The 24,009-nt window shown below is 56.1% G+C and overlaps 2 protein-coding genes and 1 pseudogene across 3 annotated transcripts; 1 reads left to right on the top strand and 2 right to left on the bottom strand.

The window, feature by feature from the left end:
• Nucleotides 1-41: 41 nt before the first annotated feature.
• Nucleotides 42-2,302, bottom strand: DNAJC14 (DnaJ heat shock protein family (Hsp40) member C14). The gene is made up of 6 exons (XM_061443838.1): nt 1,203-2,302; nt 1,016-1,122; nt 813-932; nt 577-737; nt 407-500; nt 42-323 (listed from the first exon to the last, which is right to left on the bottom strand). The coding sequence occupies exons 1-6, from the start codon at nt 2,184-2,186 to the stop codon at nt 101-103; spliced, it is 1,689 nt and encodes a 562-aa protein (XP_061299822.1). The 5' UTR covers nt 2,187-2,302; the 3' UTR covers nt 42-100.
• Nucleotides 2,303-2,805: 503 nt separating this feature from the next.
• Nucleotides 2,806-4,603, top strand: LOC133263950 (transmembrane protein 198-like; annotated as a pseudogene).
• A 69-nt stretch (nt 4,604-4,672) lies between these two features.
• Nucleotides 4,673-6,265, bottom strand: PYM1 (PYM homolog 1, exon junction complex associated factor). Of its 2 annotated transcripts, none has more exons than XM_061443836.1 (3): nt 6,155-6,265; nt 5,453-5,546; nt 4,673-5,160 (listed from the first exon to the last, which is right to left on the bottom strand). In XM_061443836.1, the coding sequence occupies exons 1-3, from the start codon at nt 6,183-6,185 to the stop codon at nt 4,689-4,691; spliced, it is 597 nt and encodes a 198-aa protein (XP_061299820.1). In that variant the 5' UTR covers nt 6,186-6,265; the 3' UTR covers nt 4,673-4,688. The 2 variants fall into 2 exon arrangements, 1 of the variants encoding a protein (XP_061299820.1); XR_009741585.1 differs by having other exon boundaries at nt 5,022-5,160; nt 5,353-5,546; nt 6,155-6,209.
• Nucleotides 6,266-24,009: the final 17,744 nt, after the last annotated feature.

Below are 24,009 nucleotides of genomic sequence, written 5' to 3' on the forward strand. Positions count from 1 at the left end.
TCTTGGGAAGCCCTAGAGTATTTAAAAGGAATTCTAAAAAGGAAAAATAGAGCTTTGCTTATTGGAAAGAGCCCTTGGAGTGCCTGGCCCAGAGCCACCCTCAGCGCTGCAGCGGCCGACGCAGCTTCTTCCGCCTCTTGTGCCTCATGTCCCCCTTGGGTGCAGCCCCCTTGGCCTTGGGGGTAACCCCAGGAGGGGCTGCAGCTGCCGGGGGGGTGGAGGGTGGCGGGAAGGGTCCCCCCGGCCCTGAGCTGCTCTGAAAGATGTGGGTGAAGAAGTCCTGCAGGTCATCAGCCGAGGGGGTGCTGCCCTTGGGTGCACTCCTGCAGTGGGGGGGGGGAAGTGGGGTTTAGGGGTGCCGCAGGCGAGGCTGGCGCCCCCTCACCCGGGGGTGCAGGACACTGACCTGTGGCGCCCAGTGCCCCGTGGTCCAAAGGAGAGGTGATAAGGAACGCGGTGGGTGTCTGGGGAGATGCCCACACGCTGGCACCCTGCCCACTCTGCAGGAGGCAAGCGGGCACTGGTCACACCAGGGTGGTTGGCAGCACCACAGGCACCATACAGGGGGACACCCACCTGTGATGTCGTAGATCTTCCCATCCATCATAGCAAAGTAGGTGATCTTCAGCCCCAGGAGGCTGGACTCTGCCCACAGATCACCCTCCTCGGCTGCGTGCAAGCGGCCGCACTCGGCGCAGTACCGGGCACTCAGCGGGTCCCGGTTCATCTCGAACCGCCTGTGGTTGGGATGGGTGAGGACAGGCATTGCTGGGCTTGGCCCTGGCTTCAGGCCCACCTCCCCCAGTACCCACCGGTGCTTTCCCTGGCACTTGCTGCACATCATGGTGTTCATGGCCTCGCGCAGCTCCTCCTGAAGCCGCCGCAGGAACTCACCCACCGAGCGCGGCAGCTCGTGCTGTGCCATCCACTTCCTGCACCAGGGAGGAATCGGGGCTCAGACCCCCGGCACAGAGCCAGGATATGGAAAGACCCTTCAAAATCCCCTTTTGCTCACATCTCAAACTCCCTCCGGCGCTCAGGACTGCTGACTATGTCCCAGGCTGCCTGCAGCACCTTGAATGCTGCCTCTGCCCGGGGGTGCTCGTTCTTGTCTGGGTGAACCTGGCATGGAGAAAGTGGGAACCTCAACACTGCAGCCCCAGGTGGGGGCACAGAGACACCCCCACCCCGGTCCCACTCACCAGCACGGCCAGGCGGCGATAGGCCCTCCTCAGCTCGGTGTCCGACGCTGTCGCCTCCACGCCCAGCACGTGGAAGGGGTTCAGCTCCTCCTCGGGCACCTCGGCCATGGCCAGCAGCCGGGTCACCTCCTCGCCGCGGTCCTCGGGCGCCGCAATCCCCGTCTCACCCGCGGCCCCCGCCCAAGGGGGACCCCGGCACGGCCTCAACCAGACCCAGAGCAGCCCCCACGTCCTGCGGAGCGCGGCCACGTCCAGGAGCCGGCTACCAGCTGCGCACTGGAGCGCGGCGGCGCCGGCGCGGCCGCAGAGCCGCAGGCAACCCAGTAGCAGCATGAGCAGCAGCAGCAGGAGCGCCAGGAGCATCCAGAGCAGGCGGAAGCCGAGCCGTGCCGCGGTGCGCAGGCACCGCGCTGCCCGCAAGGACCCGCTCCAGGCGCGCTGCCCTACGGCGCGGCCCCAGCCCCGCACCGAGCCCGGCTCCACTGCTCTGAGGCGGCAGCAGGAGCAAAGCAGCCGCCCCCTGGCCTCCGCCGCCAACCTGCGGGCCTGGAGCAGCGGCTCCCGCCACCCAGCCGCGGCCTCGTCCCCGCGGCTCCTCCTCCGCGGCGGCTGCGGCCGCTTCCCCTCCCGCCTGCTCCCCTCCTCCTTCTCCTTGAGCGCCGCGCGCTGCCGCTGCCGCCGCCGGGGACGCCGGAGCCCGTCGTCCTCCTCCTCGTCCTCCTCCTCGGCCGCGGCACTCGGGGCAGCGGCCGGTTCCCCCCGGCAGCGGCAGCAGCGCTCGGGAACTAGGTCGTGCTCGCAGTCCCCGTCCTCGTCCTCCTCCTCCTCCCGGCCGGCAGCCGCTGCCCACCCGCAGCTCCCGTTCCAGCCCGCCCTGTCCCAGCCGCGGCGGTCACCGGTGACCCCCTGCTCCTGAAGGCTCCCACCGGAGCCGTCGCCTCCATCAGCCGCCACCGCCGCTTCCCGATGCCGCGGCTGCTCCATCCCGGCGGCCCCACTGGCCCCGGACGGGCTTAAGTCACAGCCATGTCCTGAAGGGCCAGAGCGGGGTCAGCGCCGACAGAGCGGCCCCGGGACCCCCGACCGGCCCTGAGCACCCCCCGTTGCCACTCCCCCCCCAAGGGCCGGTGCTCGGGCCCCACTTCAGGACCTGTGGGAAGATCCGGGTCTCACCGTGCCGGTACGGGCGGGGGGGGGGGGGGGGGGTCCGCCACCTCCCCCCCCCGGTTTGCGTCCTGCAGCACTTCCGCCTTCCGCCACGGCCCACTCCCAGAGCCGGGGCCTGGAGCCGGAGCGTCCCCACTCCTAACCCCGCCCCTTAAAGGGGCAGCACCGTGTCCCCCCCCCCCGTAACCGCGGGAGGGGCCCATTCCGCTCTCGGGGGTCCCGGTCCCGCCCCCGCCCCACCGCGACCCCCGTGGCCGGCAGCGAGCGGGTGAGTCCCGGGGAGGGTGGGCACCGAGCGGGGATCCCCGTCCGGCCCCCCCCCCGCTGTCCCAATGCCCCCGGTGTGGTGTCCCCCAGAGCTCCCGGTTTCCCTCCCGGTGCTCCTGTTCCCAGCGCTCCCACCTCCCCTGCCGCAGGGGCTCGCACTTTCCCCCAGATGTTCTCCCCAGGAGGCGCTGCCAGATGTGGGTGCGGGGAGGAAGGGCTGAGTACCGGGGGAGGTCACTGGGGGCTCACAGACACCCATTCCCCCCCCAGGCCCAGGTCATGGACCCCGGCCCCTACCTTGCCCTGCTGCACCCTGGAGCCGCGGCCCCACTAAGAACTGGTCCCCACTGTTCCCTGCGCTTGGAGTGCTCCTGGGGCTCGTGTGCGGCTGTTTCGGGAGTGCCGGGGGGCAGAGCTGGGGGTGGAGCTGGGGCTCACTTGGGGGGAAACACAAGCCCATGGAGGGGGTTGTGCTGGGGCACAGGGGGGACAAAGGTGTTCTGGGGGACACAGCCAGGAGGGGTGGCACGGGGACAGTGCAGGGCACGGGCATGGCAGCACCAGTGACTGTCTTATGCCAGTGCCAGGCTACCACTGCTTCAGGGCCATCATGTTCCTCTCAGGGCTGGTGTTCAGCGCCGCTGTCAACTTCATGCTGTGCTACGGGCAGTGGGTGCTGGGGATGCTGCTGGGGCCGGCGGCAAGCGCGGGTATCGCGCTGCCCATCGGGCTGCTCACTGCGCTGCTGCGCAGCGTTGGGCTCTTCATCACGGGGCTGCTGCTGGCCGCAGCCACACTGGCCATGGCCGCACCGGTGCTGCTGCCGAGCCCCTGGGTGCCGCTGAGCATGGCGCTGATGCTCCTCTGCGTGCTCCAGGTGCTGTGCTGGATCAAGGGGGCGACTGTGGTGGCCACAGTGGCACTGGGAGCCGCCGCTGTCCTGGTGGGCGCTGATTACTTTGTGGAGGCACTGGTGCTGTTTGTGTGTGAGCAGCTGCGGTGAGCACTGGCGTGGTGCTGGATGGGCTGGGCCCTACTGGGAGGCTGGGCCCTGCTCCAGTGCTGCTCCAGTGGAGGATCATTCCCCGTGGCTGCGCACTTAGCACCAGTGAGTGGGGGAACACAAGGAGCACATGCTGCCCATGGGGCCTGTGAGGGGACGGGCAACGTGACAGTGGGATGGGAACAGGATGGGGAAGGGACTGGGATGGGATGAGGATAAAGGCTGGGATTTTGACGATGATGAGGTCAGGATGGGGAAGGAACTGGGATGTGGATGGGATAGGGATGGGAATTGGGCTGGGGACCCACTGAGGCTCGATTCATTCCCACAGCCCCCTGCAGCTCTTGGCAGCAGCAGCTCCTGCGGCAGAAAGAGACTGAGAGTCAGATGAACCCGACTCCCTCTGAGCCCCCCCACGTGTGGCACACAGCCGCCGGTGAGCCTGTGCCTGGTGGGCTGAGCAGGGCCTGCAGGGGACGATCCCCCCACGTGCCTTCTCCTTTAAATACGCAAATGAGGTGCTATATTTCCCACCCTAATCAAATCCTGGTCATGGTGTGGGCAGGGCTTCAGGGACCCTTCCCATGGGGCAAATCCCCAGCCCTCCCTAGTGCTGCCTGCCCCATAACTTGCCTCCCCCTACCAAAAACTCCTTCAAAACAAAGCCCCACTTCTATTTTTGTAAGACCTACCCAAACACTGCCATGGGACCAACCCCTCCAGTTCCCCCCAAAGCCTCAACCCTATGCTGGGGGGTCTTACCCTGCCATGGGGCTCCCAAAGGACAACCCCATGGACCAGGAGCTGCTGACGCTGGGGCTCTGCTGGGTTTATTGTCACTGGGGTTTGAAACAAGGCCGGGACAAGGCCACGACATGGAACATGAGGGGCTGGGCAGGGAGGGGGCCACGCAATGAGACCCCCCCAATAAAATAAAACAGGAAATAAAAAAGAAGAGGGATAAAGGGAGAAGCGTCCAAGCGCTGCTGCGTTCCCAACAGTGGGAACAACCATTCCAATACCCCCCCCACACCCCCTGATTCCCCCCCTTATGAGTCCCTCTCCAGGCTCCGCAGTTCCTCCTCCAGCGTTTTCCTCCGGCTCAGCTTCTCAAGCTGCTCGCGGGTGGGATTCGGGACCTCACCAGCGTCCAGGCGCTGCTGCAGTTCCTCTACCTGCCGCAACTTCTTCCGCAGGTTCTTCAGCCTCCGGCTCCTCTCTGAGGCCGGAGCATCACCGGGGCTGGTGCCAGGGCTCATGATGGGGCTGGCAGCGCCACAGCCGGGCAGCGGCTCCGACAGTGCCGAGCGCTCCAGTGCCTGAATCAGTTCATCCGTGTCCCGCTCCCCCTTTTCCTGCTGCTGCTTCCTCTTCTCCTTCCGTTTCAAGTTCCGTTTGGCTGCCTTGGATAGTCCCGTGTCGCCAGGCTCTGCTTTCCCGGGTGCTGCTGCTGCCTCTGGGTTCAGCCCTGGTGGCAGCTCGGGTTTGCTCCGGAAGAACTTGACATATTTGTTTTCGTACCTGCATGGGGGGAAGAGCCTGTGAAGGCTCTGTGTGGCCCCCACAGTGGTGCCACAAACCCCTGGTCCCAGGAGCCAGCCCCATGCCACCGGTGAAGCCTCTCCAAAGCTCCGTGCCCACAGGGGGATCAATACGTACCGGGCAGGACACGGTTATGGGACAGGGGTGAGGGGGTCGGAATCACACGGGCACCTGGAAAGAGACTTGGAGCTCAAGATGTCACCGGGGATGGAGGGAACGGGATGGGACGTGGCCCACGCGTGGCACCGGGGACACGGACACCCTCACTTACACCGGCACCTCCTCCTGTGGCACGTAACCGGCCTTCACCCGCCGCTGCTTCCGCCACGTCCCGTCTGGGCGCTGTGTCGAGGCAATGTACTTCCCTGTGGGGTACCACACAGTCAGCCCCGGATATGGGGCATCCAACAAGGGCCCTGGGACACCCCACGGACACCATGGGGCACCCCACAGACCCACAAGGGCCCTGAGACACCCCGAAGGAACCCCCTGGTCTGCGGGGCCCCCCATGGACAGCAAAAGACACCCTACAAGACAACCTACACACCCCATGGGACACCCTACGGAACCCAAGGGGGCTTTGCGGCCCCCCACGAATCCCACGGGACCCCACGAGGACCGGGTCGAGGGAGCACGAGGCTGCACTGACCCATCCCCACAACTACGGGGGAGGTGCCCCATACCGAGCGGCAGTGGGGGGGGCTGGAGTGCCGACAGAGCCCCACAGACAGTGTAGGCAGCCTCTGCCAAAGGGGCCGGGGCATGCCCCACAGGGACCGCGGGTGGGCGCGGCCCTATGGAGCGGGGGGAGGGCCGCCCATGCCACAGCTCCCGGTCCGGTCCCTCAGCGCCGGGTCCGCCCCAGAGCGCCGGGTCCTGCCCAACAGCCCCGGGCCGTGCCCCACAGCGCCAGGCCCTGCCCCATACCCCGCGTCCTGCCCCACAGCGCCGGATCCGGCCGCGCCGCACTCACCGGTCTCATCAGTCACATAGGGAGTTGCCATCTTGCGAGCACGACACACTTCCGGCCTGCAGGACCCGCCCCGGACGTTATTGGCGGCTGTAGGGCGTGGCCTCGAAGGGGCGGGGCTCACCCTTGGGGTTAATCAAAGGAGGCGGAGCTAATTAGGGTCAATTAAAGGGGCGGAGCTAATTGGGGTTAATTTTAGGGGGGTTTCAGTCAGGTCTCCGCGTTTGCTTCAGCCAGGTCTGGCGCCGCTTCACTTTGGCTTCCCTGCACCGTGCCCCTCTGGGTCCTAAAGCTCGACCACAAGAGATCAAATCCCACAATGGAGTGGCCTTGGGGAGACCATCTTCCCTGTATTCCATCTAACTCTTGCCTCTAGTACTTTAAAGCCATTCCCCTTGTCCTGTCCCTCCATTCCTTACCTAAAGCCCCTCTCCAGGTTTCCTGCAGCTCCTTTAGGCACTGGGAGCTGCTCTGAGATATCCCCTTCAGGAGCCTTCTCTTCCCCAGGCCGACCCAGCCCAGCTCAGCCTGGCTCCAGAGCAGAGCTGCTCCTGATCATCTCTGCGGCCTTCTCTGGCATCACTCCAGCTGCTCTTTCTTCTGAGGAGCTCTTGGGCACCCCAAACCCCACCCCTAAAGTTGGTGGGACTTGCAGAGTTCACACTGTGGAACAGTCCTACCTTCCCAGGACTGTTGGGGATGAGGCAGAGCAGAGGTGGGGATGTTAAGGGGGGTGACACAACATTAGGGACACCCAAAACCACCCCAAAGACCTTTTCTGCTTTAAAATGAGGCTTTTTTAAAACCTTTTAATGATTTTTATTTTTGCTGTACAATGCGGGTTTTCTTGCCTTAAAATGAAGATTTTTGCCTTAAAATGATTTTTTTTTTTTTTTTTTGGGTAAAATTAAGACCAGTCAGAACATGATCATCGTGATCACTATGGGGTCTCTATGAGTCTCTATCTATTGCTATGCGCCTCTGTGGGCCTGTGGGGCTCTGTGAGCTTTTCTGGCTCGCTATTGGGCATCTAAAAAATTTTTTTTTACTAAAAAGAACTGAAAAGCAAAGAAATCTGAAGAAAAAAATTAATAAAAAAACAAATCAATAAAGACATAAAGACAATAAAAAGCAAAAGAGAATAATGTGTTTCTAAATTATTACAAAGCAAATAAAAGGAATAGGTGTGAGCAAGCCTGAATGAATCTTGAATAAAAGTGACTGAAAGTTCATAAAAATGAATGAAAGCCAATAAAAAAATCAATTGGTATTGTGGTACTTACGGGGTGCAGTGGGGTAGTGGGGGCCCTATGGGGCACTTGGGGACCCCTCACAGGGCTCTTGGGCATCTCTATAGGGCACCATGCCATTGAGGATGCTGATGATGTCATCTCAGTCCCAGTGACATCATGACACCATAAATCAATAGATGCCATGGGGTGCGTGTTGTGCATCTGTAGGAACTATGGGGCATTGAGGAGTGGGCCTATGTAGTGCTATCTGACAGTGCATGGTGTCTATATGGCTCTAAGTGTTGTCATGGCGCCAAGTGTCAGTCAATAGGTATCTAGCAGTTGCTCACTACAGGGTGTCCAGGGCTCTCTATAAGGTGTCTAAGGAGTATCTGTAGGTTGCAGTGTGTCATTGTGGGGATCTATGGGTCTCTATGGGGCATCTGTGAGTCACTTTGGAGTGTACATGGGGTGCTGTGGATGTCGGGTGGTCACTGTGGGTCTCTATGGGATGTCTGTAGGGTGTCCATGGGGTGCTGTGAATGGCTATGGGCTGTCTATGGGTCACTGTAGGTTCATCAGGAGTTGCTGCGGGGTGTCTATGGGTTGCTCTGGGACACTATGGGGTGTCTATATGAAGTCTATGAGGCTCAGGGGGGCTATTGATGATCTTCTGGGGTCTATGGGGATCTATGAGGTGTCAATGAGTTGCACTGGATCACCATCAGATAACTAAAAAAAAAAAAAGTTACCAAAAGTGACTACTTCAAATCTGAAGAAAAGTGAGCAAAATGTGAGCAAAACATAATCAAGAAGTGAGCTAAATGTGAGTAAAGTGAATAAATATGAAACAAAATATCAAGCCTGAATAAAAATTAAAAGAAAGCTCTTCCGCAATCTGTGAGCTTCACAGTGATGCCACCATCATTGCTGTTGCTCCTCGCTTTCCCACTTCAAAGTCCATTTGAATCTGACGTCTGCAATGCCTGCTCTCTGCTGTCCAGCAGCAGAGTGAGTAGAACAAGAAAGTTTGGCCTCTGATCCCACAGCCGAAGAGCCATGAGGGAAATCTGGTGCTGGGATTCTTTAGATCACAGTGAACTTTGTAAAGGTGCTAACCGCATTGCTGTTGAACCTCGCTTTCACACCTAAAAGTCCATTTGAATCCAGTATCTCTGTTGCCAACTCTCGGCTGCTCAGCAGCACAGCGAGAAGAGCATGAACGTTTGGCCTCTGCTCCCATAGCCAAAGAGACAGGAGGGAAAGCTGGTGCTTCGAATCTTCAGCAAATAGTGAGCTTTGCAATAGTGCAACCATCATTGCTGTTGCTCCTCACTTAGATACCAAAAAGTCCATTTGAATCGTACCTCTCCGGAGCTTGCTCTAGGTTACCCGGCAGCACAGTGAGTAGAGCATGAACGTGGGGCCTCTGCTCCCAGAGTCGAAGAGCCAGGAGGGAAAGCTGCTGCTTGGAATCTTCAGCAGATAGTGAGCATTGCAACGGTGTCACCATCATTGCTGTCGCTCCTCATTACATCCCAAAAAGTCCATTTGAATGCAACCTCTCCAGAGCTTGCTCTCAGCTGCCCAGCAGCGCAGCTACTAGAGCACGAACGTCTGGCCTCTGCTCTCAGAGCCGAAGAGCCAGGAGGGAAAGCATGTGCTGGGCATCTTCAGCACACAGTCAGCTTTGCAACGGTGCCTCCATCATTGCTGTCGCTCCTCACTTTCATACCTAGAAGTCCATTTGAATACAGCTTCTCTGCTGGTTGCTCTTGGCTGCCAGTAGCACAGTGAGTAGAGCACGAACGTCTGGCCTCTGCTCCCACAGATGAAGAACCAGGAGGGAAAGCATGGGCTGGGCATCTTCAGCATACAGTCAACTTTGCAACGGTGTCACCATCATTGCTGTCGCTCCTCGGTTTCATACCAAAAAGACAATTTGAAAGCAACCTCTCCGCAGCATGCTCTTGGCTGCCCAGTAGCACAGTGAGTAGAGCATGAACGTCTGGCCTCTGCTCCCACAGCCGAAGAGACAGGAGGGAAAGCATGGGCTGGGCATCTTCAGCATACAGTCAGTTTTGCAACGGTGCCTCCATCATTGCTGTCGCTCCTCACTTTCATACCTAGAAGTCCATTTGAATCCAACTTCTCTGATGGTTGCTCTTGGCTGCCCAGCAGCAAAGTGAGCAGAGCACGAACGTCTGGCCTCTGCTCCCAGAGCAGAAGAGCCAGGAGGGAATGCATGTGCTGGGCATCTTGAGCACACAGTCAGCTTTGAGACGGTGTCACCATCATTGCTGTCGCTCCTCGGTTTCATACGTAAAAGTCCATTTGAGTGCAACCTCTCCAGAGCTTGCTCTCGGCTGCCCAGCAGCACAGTGAGCAGAGCACGAACGTTTGGCCTCTGCTTCAAGAGCTGAAGAGCTAGGAGGGAAAGCTGGTGCTCAGACTCTTCAGCACTCAGACAGCTTTGCAACGGTGCCTCCATCATTGCTGTCACTCTTCACTTTCATTTCTAGAAGTCCATTTGACTCCAGCTTCTCTGGTGGTTGCTCTTGGCTGACCAGCAGCACAGCGATTAGAGCATGAACGTCTGGCTTCCGCTCCCAGAGCCGAAGAGCCTGGAGGGAAAGCATGTGCTGGGCATCTTCAGCACACAGTCAGCTTTGCAATGGTGTCACCATCATTGCTGTCGCTCCTCGGTTTCATACCTAAAAGGTCATTTGAATGCAACCTCTCCGGAGCTTGCTCTCGGCTGCCCAGCAGCACAGTGAGTAGAGTACGAACGTTTGGCCTCTGCTCCCAGAGCCGAAGAGCCAGGAGGGAAAGCTGGCGCTCAGAATCTTCAGCACACAGACAGCTTTGCAACGGTGCCTCCATCATTGCTGTCGCTCCTCACATTCATACCTACAAGTCCATTTGAATCCAACTTCTCTGGTGGTTGCTCTTGACTCACCAGCAGCACAGTGAGTAGAGCACGAATGTTTGGCCTCTGCTCCCACAGTCAAAGATGCCGGACGGAAAACTGGTGCTCAGAATCTTCAGCACACAGTCAGCTTTGCAACGGTGTCACTTTCATACCTGGAAGTCCATTGGAGTCCAACTTCTCTGGTGGTTGCTCCTGGCTGACCCGCAGCACAGTGAGTAGAGCACGAACGTCTGGCCTCTGCTCCCAGAGCCGAAGAGCCAGGAGGGAAAGCATGTCCTGGGCATCTTCAACACACAGTCAGCTTTGCAACGGTGTCACCATCATTGCTGTCGCTGCTCGGTTTCATACCTAAAAGTCCATTTGAATGCAACCTCTTCAAATCTTTTTCTCGGCTGCCCAGGGGCGCAGCTATTAGAGCACGAACGTCTGGCCTCTGTCCCCAGAGCCAAAGAGCCAGGAGTGAAAGCATGTGCTGGGCATTTTCAGCGCACAGTCAGCTTTGCAACGGTGTCACCATCATTGCTGTCTCTCCTCGGTTTCATACCAAAAAGTGCATTTGAATGCAACTTCTCCGGAGCTTGATCTTGGCTGCTCAGGAGCACAGCGATAAGAGCACGAACGCCTGGCCTCTGCTCTCACAGCCGAAGAGCCAGGACGGAAATCTGGTGCTCAGAATCTTCAGCACACAGTCAGCTTTGCAACGGTGTCACCATCATTGTTGTCGCTCCTCAGTTTCACACCTAAAAGTGCATTTGAATTTAACCTCCTCAAAGCTTGCTCTCGGCTGCTCAGCAGCACAGTGAGTAGAGCACGATCGTTTGGCCTCTGCTCCCAGAGTCGAAGAGCCAAGAGGGAAAGCTGGTGCTCAGAATCTTCAGCACACAGTCAGCTTTGCAACAGTGCCTCCATCATTGCTGTTGCTCCTCACTTTCATACCTAGAAGTCCATTTGAATCCAACTTCTCTTCTGGTTGCTCTTGGCCGCCCAGCAGAACCGTGAGCAGAGCACGAACGTCTGGCCTCTGCTCCCAGAGCCGAAGAGCCAGGAGGGAAAGCATGTGCTGGGCATCTTCAGCACACAGTCAGCTTTGCAACGGTGCCTCCATCATTTCTGTCGCTCCTCACTTTCATACCTAGAAGTCCATTTGAATCCAACTTCTCTTCTGGTTGCTCTTGGCCGCCCAGCAGAACCGTGAGCAGAGCACGAACGTCTGGCCTCTGCTCCCAGAGCCGAAGAGCCAGGAGGGAAAGCATGTGCTGGGCATCTTCAGCACACAGTCAGCTTTGCAACGGTGTCACCATCATTGCTGTCGCTCCTTGGTTTCATACCTAAAAGTGCATTTGAATGCAACCTCTCCGGAGCTTGCTCTCGGCTGCCAAGCAGCACAGTGAGTAAAGCACTAAAGTTTGGCATCTGCTCCCAGAGCCGAAGAGCCAGGAGGGAAAGCTGGTGCTCAGATTCTTCAGCACACAGTCAGCTTTGCAACGGTGCCTCCATCATTTCTGTCGCTCCTCACTTTCATACCTAGAAGTCCATTTGAATCTAACTTGTCTTCTGGTTGCTCTTGGCCGCCCAGCAGCACAGCGAGTAGAGCACGAACGTCTGGCCTCTGCTCCCAGAGCCGAAGAGCCAGGAGGGAAAGCATGTGCTGGGCATCTTCAGCACACAGTCAGCTTTGCAATGGTGTCACCATCGTTGGTGTCGCTCCTCGGTTTCATACCTAAAAGTCCATTTGAATGCAACTTCTCTGGAGTCTGCTCTCAGCTGCCCAGGGGCACAGCGATTAGAGCACAAATGTCTGGCCTCTGCTCCCAGAGCCGAAGAGCCAGGAGGGAAAGCATGTGCTGGGCATCTTCAGCACACAGTCAGCTTTGCAAGGGTGCCTCCATCATTGCTGTCGCTCCTCACTTTCATACCTAGAAGTCCATTTGAATCCAACTTCTCTGCTGGTTGCACTCGGCTGCTCAGCAGAACAGCGAGCAGAGCACGAACGTCTGGCCTCTGGTCCCAGAGTTGAAGAGCCAGGAGGTAAAGCATGTGCTGGGCATCTTCAGCATACAGTCGGCTTTGCAACGGTGTCACCATCATTGCTGTCGCTCCTCGGTTTCATACCTAAAAGTCCATTTGAATGCAACCCCTCCAAATCTTTTTCTCGGCTACCCAGGATAACAGCGATTAGAGCAGGAATGTTTGGCCTCTGCTCCCAGAGCCGAAGAGCCAGGAGGGAAAGCATGTGCTGGGCATCTTCAGCGCACAGTCAGCTTTGCATTGGTGTCACCCTCATTGCTGTCGCTCCTTGGTTTCATACCTAAAAGTGCATTTGAATGCAACCTCTCCGGAGCTTGCTCTCGGCTGCCCAGCAGCACAGTGAGTAGAGCACGAACGTTTGGCCTCTGCTCCCAGAGCCGAAGAGCCAGGAGGGAAAGCATGTGCTGGGCATCTTCAGCACGCAGTCAGCTTTGCAACCATGTCGCCATCATTGCTGTCGCTCCTCGGTTTCAGACCTAAAAGTCCATTTGAATGCAGCCTCTCCGGAGCTTGCTCTGATCTGCCGATTAGCACAGCGATTAGAGCATGAACGTCTGGCCTCTGCTCCCAGAGCCAAAGAGCCAGGAGGGAAAGCATGTGCTGGGCATCTTCAGCACACTGTCAGGATTGCAACGGTGTCACCATTATTGCTGTCACTCTTCGCTTTCATACCTAAAAGTACATTTGAATGCAACCTCTCCATAGCTGCTTCTCAGCAGCCCAGGGGCAGAGCGATTAGTGCATGAACGTCTGGCCTCTGCTCCCAGATCCGAAGAGCCAGGAGGGAAATCATGTGCTGGGTATCTTCAGCACGCAGTCAGCTTTGCAACCATGTCGCCATCATTGCTGTCGCTCCTCGGTTTCATACCTAAAAATCCATTTGAATGCAACGTCTCCAAAGCTTGTTCTCGGCTGCCGAGGGGCACAGCGATTAGTGCACGAACGTCTGGCCTCTGCTCCCAGAGCCGAAGAGCCAGGAGGGAAAGCATGTGCTGGGCATCTTGAGCACACAGTCAGCTTTGCAACGGTGCCTCCATCATTGCTGTCACTCCTCGTTTACAGACCTAAAGGTCCATTTGAATGCAACCTCTCCGGAGCTTGCTCTGAGCTGCCGAGTAGCACAGCGATTAGTGCACGAACGTCTGGCCTCTGCTCCCAGAGCCAAAGAGCCAGGAGGGAAAGCATGTGCTGGGCATCTGCAGCACACAGTCAGCTTTGCAACAGTGCCTCCATCATTGCTGTCGCTCCTCGCTTTCATACCTAGAAGTTCATTTGAATCCAACTTCTCTGCACGTTGCTCTTGGCTGCCGAGCAGCACAGTCAGTAGAGCACGAACGTCTGGCCTCTGCTCTCAGAGCCGAAGAGCCAGGAGGGAAAGCACGTGCTGGGCATCTTCAGCACACAGTCAGGATTGCAACGGTGTCACCATTATTGCTGTCGCTCTTCGGTTTCGTACCTAAAAGTCCATTTGAATGCAACCTCTCCAGAGCTTGCTCTGAGCTGCCGAGGGGCACAGCGATTAGAGCACGAAGGTCTGGCCTCTGCTCCCAGAGCCGAAGAGCCAGGAGGGAAAGCATGTGCTGGGCATCTTCAGCACACAGTCAGCTTTGCAACAGTGCCTCCATCATTGCTGTCGCTCCTCGGTTTCATACCTAAAAGTCCATTTGAATGCAACCTCTCCAAAGCTGCTTCTCAGCTGCCCCGGGGCACAGCGACTAGAGCACGAACGTCTGGCCTCTGCTCCCAGAGCCGAAGAGCCAGGAGGGAAAGCATGTGCTGGGCATCTTCAGCACACAGTCAGCTTTGCAACGGTGTCACCATCGTTGGTGTCGCTCCTCGGTTTCATGCCTAAAAGTCCATTTGAATGCAACTTCTCCGGAGTCTGCTCTCAGCTGCCCAGGGGCACAGCGATTAGAGCACGAATGTCTGGCCTCTGCTCCCAGAGCCGAAGAGCCAGGAGAGAAAGCTGGTGCTCAGAATCTTCAGCACACAGTCAGGATTGCAACGGTGCCTCCATCATTGCTGTCGCTCCTCACTTTCATACCTAGAAGTCCATTTGAATCCAACTTCTCTGCTGGTTGCACTTGGCTGCTCAGCAGAACAGCGAGCAGAGCACGAACGTATGGCCTCTGCTCCAAGAGTTGAAGAGCCAGGAGGTAAAGCATGTGCTGGGCATCTTCAGCATACAGTCGGCTTTGCAACGGTGTCACCATCATTGCTGTCGCTCCTCGGTTTCATACCTAAAAGTCCATTTGAATGCAACCTCTCCAAATCCTTTTCTCGGCTGCCCAGGATAACAGCGATTAGAGCAGGAATGTTTGGCCTCTGCTCCTAGAGCCGAAGAGCCAGGAGGAAAAGCATGTGCCGGGCATCTTCAGCACACAGTCAGCTTTGCAACGGTGTCACCCTCATTGCTGTCGCTCCTTGGTTTCATACCTAAAAGTGCATTTGAATGCAACCTCTCCGGAGCTTGCTCTCGGCTGCCCAGCAGCACAGTGAGTAGAGCACGAACGTTTGGCCTCTGCTCCCAGAGCCGAAGAGCCAGGAGGGAAAGCATGTGCTGGGCATCTTCAGCACACAGTCAGCTTTGCAACGGTGCCTCCATCATTGCTGTCGCTCCTCACATTCATACCTAGAAGTACTTTTAAATCCAACTTCTCTGCTGGTTGCTCTTGGCTGCCCAGCAGCACAGTGAGTATAGCACGAACGTCTGGCCTCTGCTCCCAGAGCCGAAGAGCCAGGAGGGAAAGCATGTGCTGGGCATCTTCAGCACACAGTCAGCTTTGCAACGGTGTCACCATCATTGCTGTCGATCCTCGGATTCATACTTAAAAGTCCATTTGAGTGCAACCTCTCCAAAGCTTGTTCTCGGCTGCCCAGGGGCACAGCGATTAGTGCAGGAACGTCTGGCCTCTGCTCCCAGATCCGAAGAGCCAGGAGGGAAATCATGTGCTGGGCATCTTCAGCACACAGTCAGCTTTGCAACCATGTCACCATCATTGCTGGCGTTCCTCGGTTTCATACCTAAAAATCCATTTGAATGCAATGTCTCCAAAGCTTTTTCTCGGCTGCCCAGGGGCACAGCGATTAGTGCACGAACGTCTGGCCTCTGCTCCCAGAGCCGAAGAGCCAGAAGGGAAAGCATGTGCTGGGCATCTTCAGCACACAATCAGTATTGCAACGGTGTCACCATTATTGCTGTCACTCCTCGGTTTCATATCTAAAAGTACATTTGAATGCAACCTCTCCAAAGCTGCTTCTCAGCTGCCCAGGGGCACAGCGACTAGAGCACGAACGTTTGGCCTCTGCTCCCAGAGCCGAAGAGGCAGGAGGGAAAGCATGTGCTGGGCATCTTCAGCACACAGTCAGGATTGCAACGGTGGCACCATCATTGCTGTCGCTCCTCGGTTTCATACCTAAAGGTCCATTTGAATGCACCCTCTTCGGAGCGTGCTCTCGGCTGCCCAGCAGCACAGTGAGTAGAGCACGAACGGTTGCTGTCTGCTCCCACAGTCGAAGAGCCAGGAGGGAAAGCATGTGCTGGGCATCTTCAGCACACTGTCAGGATTGCAACGGTGTCACCATTATTGCTGTCACTCTTCGCTTTCATACCTAAAAGTACATTTGAATGCAACCTCTGCAAAGCTTGTTCTCAGCTGCCCAGGGGCAGAGCGATTAGTGCACGAACGTCTGGCCTCTGCTCCCAGAGCCTAAGAGCCAGAAGGGAAAGCATGTGCTGGGCATCTTCAGCACACAGTCAGCTTTGCAACGGTGTCACCATCATTGCTGTTGCTCCTCGGTTTCATAGTCAAAAGTCCATTTGAGTGCAACCTCTCCAAAGCTCGTTCTCAGCTGCCCAGGGGCACAGCAATTAGTGCACGAACGTCTGGCCTCTGCTCCCAGAGCTGAAGAGGCAGGAGGGAAAGCATGTGCTGGGCATCTTCAGCACACAGTCAGCTTTGCAACGGTGTCACCATCATTGCTGTCACTCCTTGTTTTCAGACCTAAAAGTCCATTTGAATGCAACCTCTCCGGAGCTTGCTCTGAGCTGCCGAGTAGCACAGCTATTTGAGCACGAACGTCTGGCCTCTGCTCCCAGAGCCAAAGAGCCAGGAGGGAAAGCATGTGCTGGGCATCTTCAGCACACAGTCAGCTTTGCAACAGTGCCTCCATCATTGCTGTCGCTCCTCACTTTCATACCTAGAAGTTCATTTGAATCCAACTTCTCTGCACGTTGCTCTTGGCTGCCCAGCAGCACAGTCAGTAGAGCACGAACGTCTGGCCTCTGCTCTCAGAGCCGAAGAGCCAGGAGGGAAAGCATGTGCTGGGCATCTTCAGCACACAGTCAGGATTGCAACGGTGTCACCATTATTGCTGTCGCTCTTCGGTTTCATACCTAAAAGTCCATTTGAATGCAACCTCTCCAGAGCTTGCTCTGAGCTGCCGAGGGGCACAGCGATTAGAGCACGAACGTCTGGCCTCTGCTCCCAGAGCCGAAGAGCCAGGAGGGAAAGCATGTGCAGGGCATCTTCGGCACACAGTCAGTTTTGCAACGGTGTCACCATCATTGCTGTCGCTCCTCGGTTTCATACTTAAAAGTCCATTTGAGTGCAACCTCTCCAAAGCTTGTTCTCGGCTGCCCAGGGGCACAGCGATTAGTGCACGAACGTCTGGCCTCTGCTCCCAGAGCCAAAGAGCCAGGAGTGAAAGCATGTGCTGGGCATCTTCAGCACACAGTCAGGATTGCAAGTGTCACCATTATTGCTGTCACTCCTCGGTTTCATACCTAAAAGTACATTTGAATGCAACCTCTCCAAAGCTGCTTCTCAGCTGCCCCGGGGTACAGCGACTAGAGCACGAACGTCTGGCCTCTGCTCCCAGATCCGAAGAGCCAGGAGGGTAAGCATGTGCTGGGCATCTTCAGCACACAGTCAGCTTTGCAACCGTGTCACCACCATTGCTGTCGCTCCTCGGTTTCATACCAAAAGGTCCATTTGAATGCACCCTCTTCGGAGCGTGCTCTCGGCTGCCCAGCAGCACAGTGAGTAGAGCACGAACGGTTGCCGTCTGCTCCCACAGTCGAAGAGCCAGGAGGGAAAGCATGTGCTGGGCATCTTCAGCACACTGTCAGGATTGCAATGGTGTCACCATCATTGCTGTCACTCCTCGGTTTCATACCTAAAAGTACATTTGAATGCAACCTCTCCAAAGCTACTTCTCAGCTGCCCAGGGGCAGAGCGATTAGTGCACGAATGTCTGGCCTCTGCTCCCAGAGCCGAAGAGCCGGGAGGGAAAGCATGTGCTGGGCATCTTCAGCACACAGTCAGCTTTGCAACGGTGTCATCATCATTGCTGTTGCTCCTCGGTTTCATAGCCAAAAGTCCATTTGAGTGCAACCTCTCCAAAGCTCGTTCTCAGCTGCCCAGGGGCACAGCAATTAGTGCACGAACGTCTGGCCTCTGCTCCCAGAGCTGAAGAGGCAGGAGGGAAAGCATGTGCTGGGCATCTTCAGCACACAGTCAGCTTTGCAACGGTGTCACCATCATTGCTGTCACTCCTCGTTTTCAGACCTAAAAGTCCATTTGAATGCAACCTCTCCGGAGCTTGCTCTGAGCTGCCGAGTAGCACAGCGATTAGAGCACGAACGTCTGGCCTCTGCTCCCAGAGCCAAAGAGCCAGGAGGGAAAGCATGTGCTGGGCATCTTCAGCACACAGTCAGCTTTGCAACCATGTCACCATCATTGCTGTCGCTCCTCGGTTTCATACCTAAAGGTCCATTTGAATGCACCCTCTTCGGAGCGTGCTCTCGGCTGCCCAGCAGCACAGTGAGTAGAGCACGAACGGTTGCCGTCTGCTCCCACAGTCGAAGAGCCAAGAGGGAAAGCATGTGCTGGGCATCTTCAGCACACAGTCAGGATTGCAATGGTGTCACCATTATTGCTGTCACTCCTCGGTTTCATACGTAAAAGTACATTTGAATACAACCTCTCCAAAGCTACTTCTCAGCTGCCCAGGGGCAGAGCGATTAGTGCACGAATGTCTGGCCTCTGCTCCCAGAGCCGAAGAGCCGGGAGGGGAAAGCATGTGCTGGGCATCTTCAGAACACAGTCAGCTTTGCAACGGTGTCATCATCATTGCTGTTGCTCCTCGGTTTCATACCTAAAAATCCATTTGAATGCAACGTCTCCAAAGCTTTTTCTCGGCTGCCCTGGTGCACAGGGATTAGTGCACGAACGTCTTGCCTCTGTTCCCAGAGCCGAAGAGCCAGGAAGGAAAGCATGTGCTGGGCATCTTCAGCACACAGTCAGGATTGCAACGGTGTCACCATTATTGCTGTCACTCCTCGGTTTCATTCCTAAAAGTCCATTTGAGTGCAACCTCTCCAAAGCTTGTTCTCGGCTTCCCAGGGGCACAGCGATTAGTGCACGAACGTCTGGCCTCTGCTCCCAGAGCCGAAGAGCCAGGAGGGAAATCATGTGCTGGGCATCTTCAGCACAAAGTCAGCTTTGCAACGGTGTCACCATCATTGCTGTCGCTCCTCACTTTCATACCTAGAAGTTCATTTGAATCCAACTTCTCTGCACGTTGCTCTTGGCTGCCCAGCAGCACAGTCAGTAGAGCACGAACGTCTGGCCTCTGCTCTCAGAGCCGAAGAGCCAGGGGGAAAGCATGTGCTGGGCATCTTCAGCACACAGTCAGGATTGCAACGGTGTCACCATTATTGCTGTCGCTCTTCGGTTTCATACCTAAAAGTCCGTTTGAATGCAACCTCTCCAGAGGTTGCTCTGAGCTGCCGAGTAGCACAGCGATTAGAGCGCGAACGTCTGGCCTCTGCTCCCAGAGCCGAAGAGCCAGGAAGGAAAGCATGTGCTGGGTATCTTCGGCACACAGTCAGCTTTGCAACGGTGTCACCATCATTGCTGTCACTCCTCGTTTTCAGACCTAAAAGTCCATTTGAATGCAACCTCTCCGGAGCTTGCTCTGAGCTGCCGAGTAGCACAGCGATTAGTGCACGAACGTCTGGCCTCTGCTCCCAGAGCCAAAGAGCCAGGAGGGAAAGCATGTGCTGGGCATCTTCAGCACACAGTCAGCTTTGCAACCATGTCACCATCATTGCTGTCGCTCCTCGGTTTCATACCTAAAGGTCCATTTGAATGCACCCTCTTCGGAGCGTGCTCTCGGCTGCCCAGCAGCACAGTGAGTAGAGCACGAACGGTTGCCGTCTGCTCCCACAGTCGAAGAGCCAAGAGGGAAAGCATGTGCTGGGCATCTTCAGCACACAGTCAGGATTGCAATGGTGTCAGCATTATTGCTGTCACTCCTCGGTTTCATACGTAAAAGTACATTTGAATACAACCTCTCCAAAGCTACTTCTCAGCTGCCCAGGGGCAGAGCGATTAGTGCACGAATGTCTGGCCTCTGCTCCCAGAGCCGAAGAGCCGGGAGGGAAAGCATGTGCTGGGCATCTTCAGAACACAGTCAGCTTTGCAACGGTGTCATCATCATTGCTGTTGCTCCTCGGTTTCATACCTAAAAATCCATTTGAATGCAACGTCTCCAAAGCTTTTTCTCGGCTGCCCTGGTGCACAGGGATTAGTGCACGAACGTCTTGCCTCTGTTCCCAGAGCCGAAGAGCCAGGAAGGAAAGCATGTGCTGGGCATCTTCAGCACACAGTCAGGATTGCAACGGTGTCACCATTATTGCTGTCACTCCTCGGTTTCATTCCTAAAAGTCCATTTGAGTGCAACCTCTCCAAAGCTTGTTCTCGGCTTCCCAGGGGCACAGCGATTAGTGCACGAACGTCTGGCCTCTGCTCCCAGAGCCGAAGAGCCAGGAGGGAAATCATGTGCTGGGCATCTTCAGCACAAAGTCAGCTTTGCAACGGTGTCACCATCATTGCTGTCGCTCCTCACTTTCATACCTAGAAGTTCATTTGAATCCAACTTCTCTGCACGTTGCTCTTGGCTGCCCAGCAGCACAGTCAGTAGAGCACGAACGTCTGGCCTCTGCTCTCAGAGCCGAAGAGCCAGGGGGGAAAGCATGTGCTGGGCATCTTCAGCACACAGTCAGGATTGCAACGGTGTCACCATTATTGCTGTCGCTCTTCGGTTTCATACCTAAAAGTCCGTTTGAATGCAACCTCTCCAGAGGTTGCTCTGAGCTGCCGAGTAGCACAGCGATTAGAGCGCGAACGTCTGGCCTCTGCTCCCAGAGCCGAAGAGCCAGGAAGGAAAGCATGTGCTGGGTATCTTCGGCACACAGTCAGCTTTGCAACGGTGTCACCATCATTGCTGTCACTCCTCGTTTTCAGACCTAAAAGTCCATTTGAATGCAACCTCTCCGGAGCTTGCTCTGAGCTGCCGAGTAGCACAGCGATTAGTGCAAGAACGTCTGGCCTCTGCTCCCAGAGCCAAAGAGCCAGGAGGGAAAGCATGTGCTGGGCATCTTCAGCACACAGTCAGCTTTGCAACAGTGCCTCCATCATTGCTGTCGCTCCTCACTTTCATACCTAGAAGTTCATTTGAATCCAACTTCTCTGCACGTTGCTCTTGGCTGCCCAGCAGCACAGTCAGTAGAGCACGAACGTCTGGCCTCTGCTCTCAGAGCCGAAGAGCCAGGAGGGAAAGCATGTGCTGGGCATCTTCAGCACACAGTCAGGATTGCAACGGTGTCACCATTATTGCTGTCGCTTCCTCGGTTTCATACTTAAAAGTCCATTTGAGTGCAACCTCTCCAAAGCTTGTTCTCGGCTGCCCAGGGGCACAGCGATTAGAGCACGAACGTCTGGCCTCTGCTCCCAGAGCCAAAGAGCCAGGAGTGAAAGCATGTGCTGGGCATCTTCTGCACACAGTCAGGATTGCAACGGTGTCACCATTATTGCTGTCACTCCTCGGTTTCATGCCTAAAAGTACATTTGAATGCAACCTCTCCAAAGCTGCTTCTCAGCTGCCCCGGGGTACAGCGACTAGAGCACGAACGTCTGGCCTCTGCTCCCAGAGCCGAAGAGCCAGGAGTGAAAGCATGTGCTGGGCATCTTCAGCACACAGTCAGGATTGCAACGGTGTCACCATTATTGCTGTCACTCCTCGGTTTCATATCTAAAAGTGCATTTGAATGCAACCTCTCCAAAGCTGCTTCTCAGCTGCCCCGGGGCACAGCGACTAGAGCACGAACGTCTGGCCTCTGCTCCCAGAGCCGAAGAGCCAGGAGGGAAAGCATGTGCTGGGCATCTTCAGCACACAGTCAGCTTTGCAACGGTGTCACCATCATTGCTGTCGCTCCTCGGTTTCATACCTAGAAGTCCATTTGAATGCACCCTCTTCGGAGCGTGCTCTCAGCTGTCCAGCAGCACAGTGAGTAGAGCACGAACGGTTGCTGTCTGCTCCCACAGTCGAAGAGCCAGGAGGGAAAGCATGTGCTGGGCATTTTCAGCACACTGTCAGGATTGCAACGGTGTCACCATTATTGCTGTCAATCTTCGCTTTCATACCTAAAAGTACATTTGAATGCAACCTCTCCAAAGCTGCTTCTCAGCTGCCCAGGGGCAGGGCGATTAGTGCATGAACGTCTGGCCTCTGCTCCCAGAGCCGAAGAGCCAGGAGGGAAATCATGTGCTGGGCATCTTCAGCACACAGTCAGCTTTGCAACGGTGTCACCATCATTGCTGTTGCTCTTCGGTTTCATACCTAAAAGTCCATTTGAATGCAAGCTCTCCGGAGCTTGCTCTGAGCTGCCCAGGGGCACAGCGATTAGTGCACGAACGTCTGGCCTCTGCTCCCAGAGCCGAAGAGCCAGGAGGGAAAGCATGTGCTGGGCATCTTCAGCACACAGTCAGCTTTGCAACGGTGTCACCATCATTGCTGTCGCTCCTCGGTTTCATTCTTAGAAGTCCATTTGAGTGCAACCTCTCCAAAGCTTGTTGTCGGCTGCCCAGGGGCACAGCTATTAGTGCAGGAACGTCTGGCCTCTGCTCCCAGAGCCGAAGAGCCAGGAGGGAAATCATGTGCTGGGCATCTTCAGCACACAGTCAGCTTTGCAACCATGTCACCATCATTGCTGTCGCTCCTCGGTTTCATACCTGAAAATCCATTTGAATGCACCGTCTCCAAAGCATTTTCTCGGCTGCCCAGGGGCACAGCGATTAGTGCACGAACGTCTGGCCTCTGCTCCCAGAGGCAAAGAGCCGGGAGTGAAAGCATGTGCTGGGCATCTTCAGCACACTGTGAGGATTGCTACGGTGTCACCATTATTGCTGCCACTCCTCGGTTTCATACCTAAAAGTACATTTGAATGCAACCTCTCCAAAGCTGCTTCTCAGCTGCCCCGGGGCACAGCGACTAGAGCACGAACGTCTGGCCTCTGCTCCCAGAGCCGAAGAGCCACAAGGGAAAGCATGTGCTGGGCATCTTCAGCACACAGTCAGCTTTGCAACCATGTCACCATCATTGCTGTCGCTCCTCGGTTTCATTCCTAAAAGTCCATTTGTTTGCAACCTCTCCAAAGCTTGTTCTCGGCTGCCCAGGGGCACAGCGATTAGTGCACGAACGTCTGGCCTCTGCTCCCAGAGCCGAAGAGCCACAAGGGAAAGCATGTGCTGGGCATCTTCAGCACACAGTCAGCTTTGCAACCATGTCACCATCATTGCTGTCACTCCTCGGTTTCATTCCTAAAAGTCCATTTGTTTGCAACCTCTCCAAAGCTTGTTCTCGGCTGCCCAGGGGCACAGCGATTAGTGCACGAACGTCTGGCCTCTGCTCCCAGAGCCGAAGAGCCAGGAGGGAAAGCATGTGCTGGGCATCTTCAGCACACAGTCAGCTTTGCAACAGTGCCTCCATCATTGCTGTCGCTCCTCACTTTCATACCTAGAAGTTCATTTGAATCCAACTTCTCTGCACGTTGCTCTTGGCTGCCCAGCAGCACAGTCAGTAGAGCACGAACGTCTGGCCTCTGCTCTCAGAGCCGAAGAGCCAGGAGGGAAAGCATGTGCTGGGCATCTTCAGCACGCTGTCAGGATTGCAACGGTGTCACCATTATTGCTGTCGCTCCTCGGATTCATACCTAAAAGTACATTTGAATGCAACCTCTCCAAAGCTGCTTCTCAGCTGCCCAGGGGCAGAGCGATTAGTGCATGAACGTCTGGCCTCTGCTCCCAGAGCCGAAGAGCCAGGAGGGAAATCATGTGCTGGGCATCTTCAGCACACAGTCAGCTTTGCAACGGTGTCACCATCATTGCTGTTGCTCTTCGGTTTCATACCTAAAAGTCCATTTGAATGCAAGCTCTCCGGAGCTTGCTCTGAGCTGCCCAGGGGCACAGCGATTAGTGCACGAACGTCTGGCCTCTGCTCCCAGAGCCGAAGAGCCAGGAGGGAAAGCATGTGCTGGGCATCTTCAGCACACAGTCAGCTTTGCAACGGTGTCACCATCATTGCTGTCGCTCCTCGGTTTCATTCTTAGAAGTCCATTTGAGTGCAACCTCTCCAAAGCTTGTTGTCGGCTGCCCAGGGGCACAGCTATTAGTGCAGGAACGTCTGGCCTCTGCTCCCAGAGCCGAAGAGCCAGGAGGGAAATCATGTGCTGGGCATCTTCAGCACACAGTCAGCTTTGCAACCATGTCACCATCATTGCTGTCGCTCCTCGGTTTCATACCTGAAAATCCATTTGAATG

Source organism: Pezoporus flaviventris, unplaced genomic scaffold, assembly GCF_033815535.1.
Source record: "Pezoporus flaviventris isolate CSIRO_AGI_PZ_B2104156 unplaced genomic scaffold, CSIRO_AGI_Pfla_v1 ptg000548l, whole genome shotgun sequence".
In the NCBI taxonomy this organism is placed as follows: Eukaryota; Metazoa; Chordata; class Aves; order Psittaciformes; family Psittacidae; genus Pezoporus; species Pezoporus flaviventris.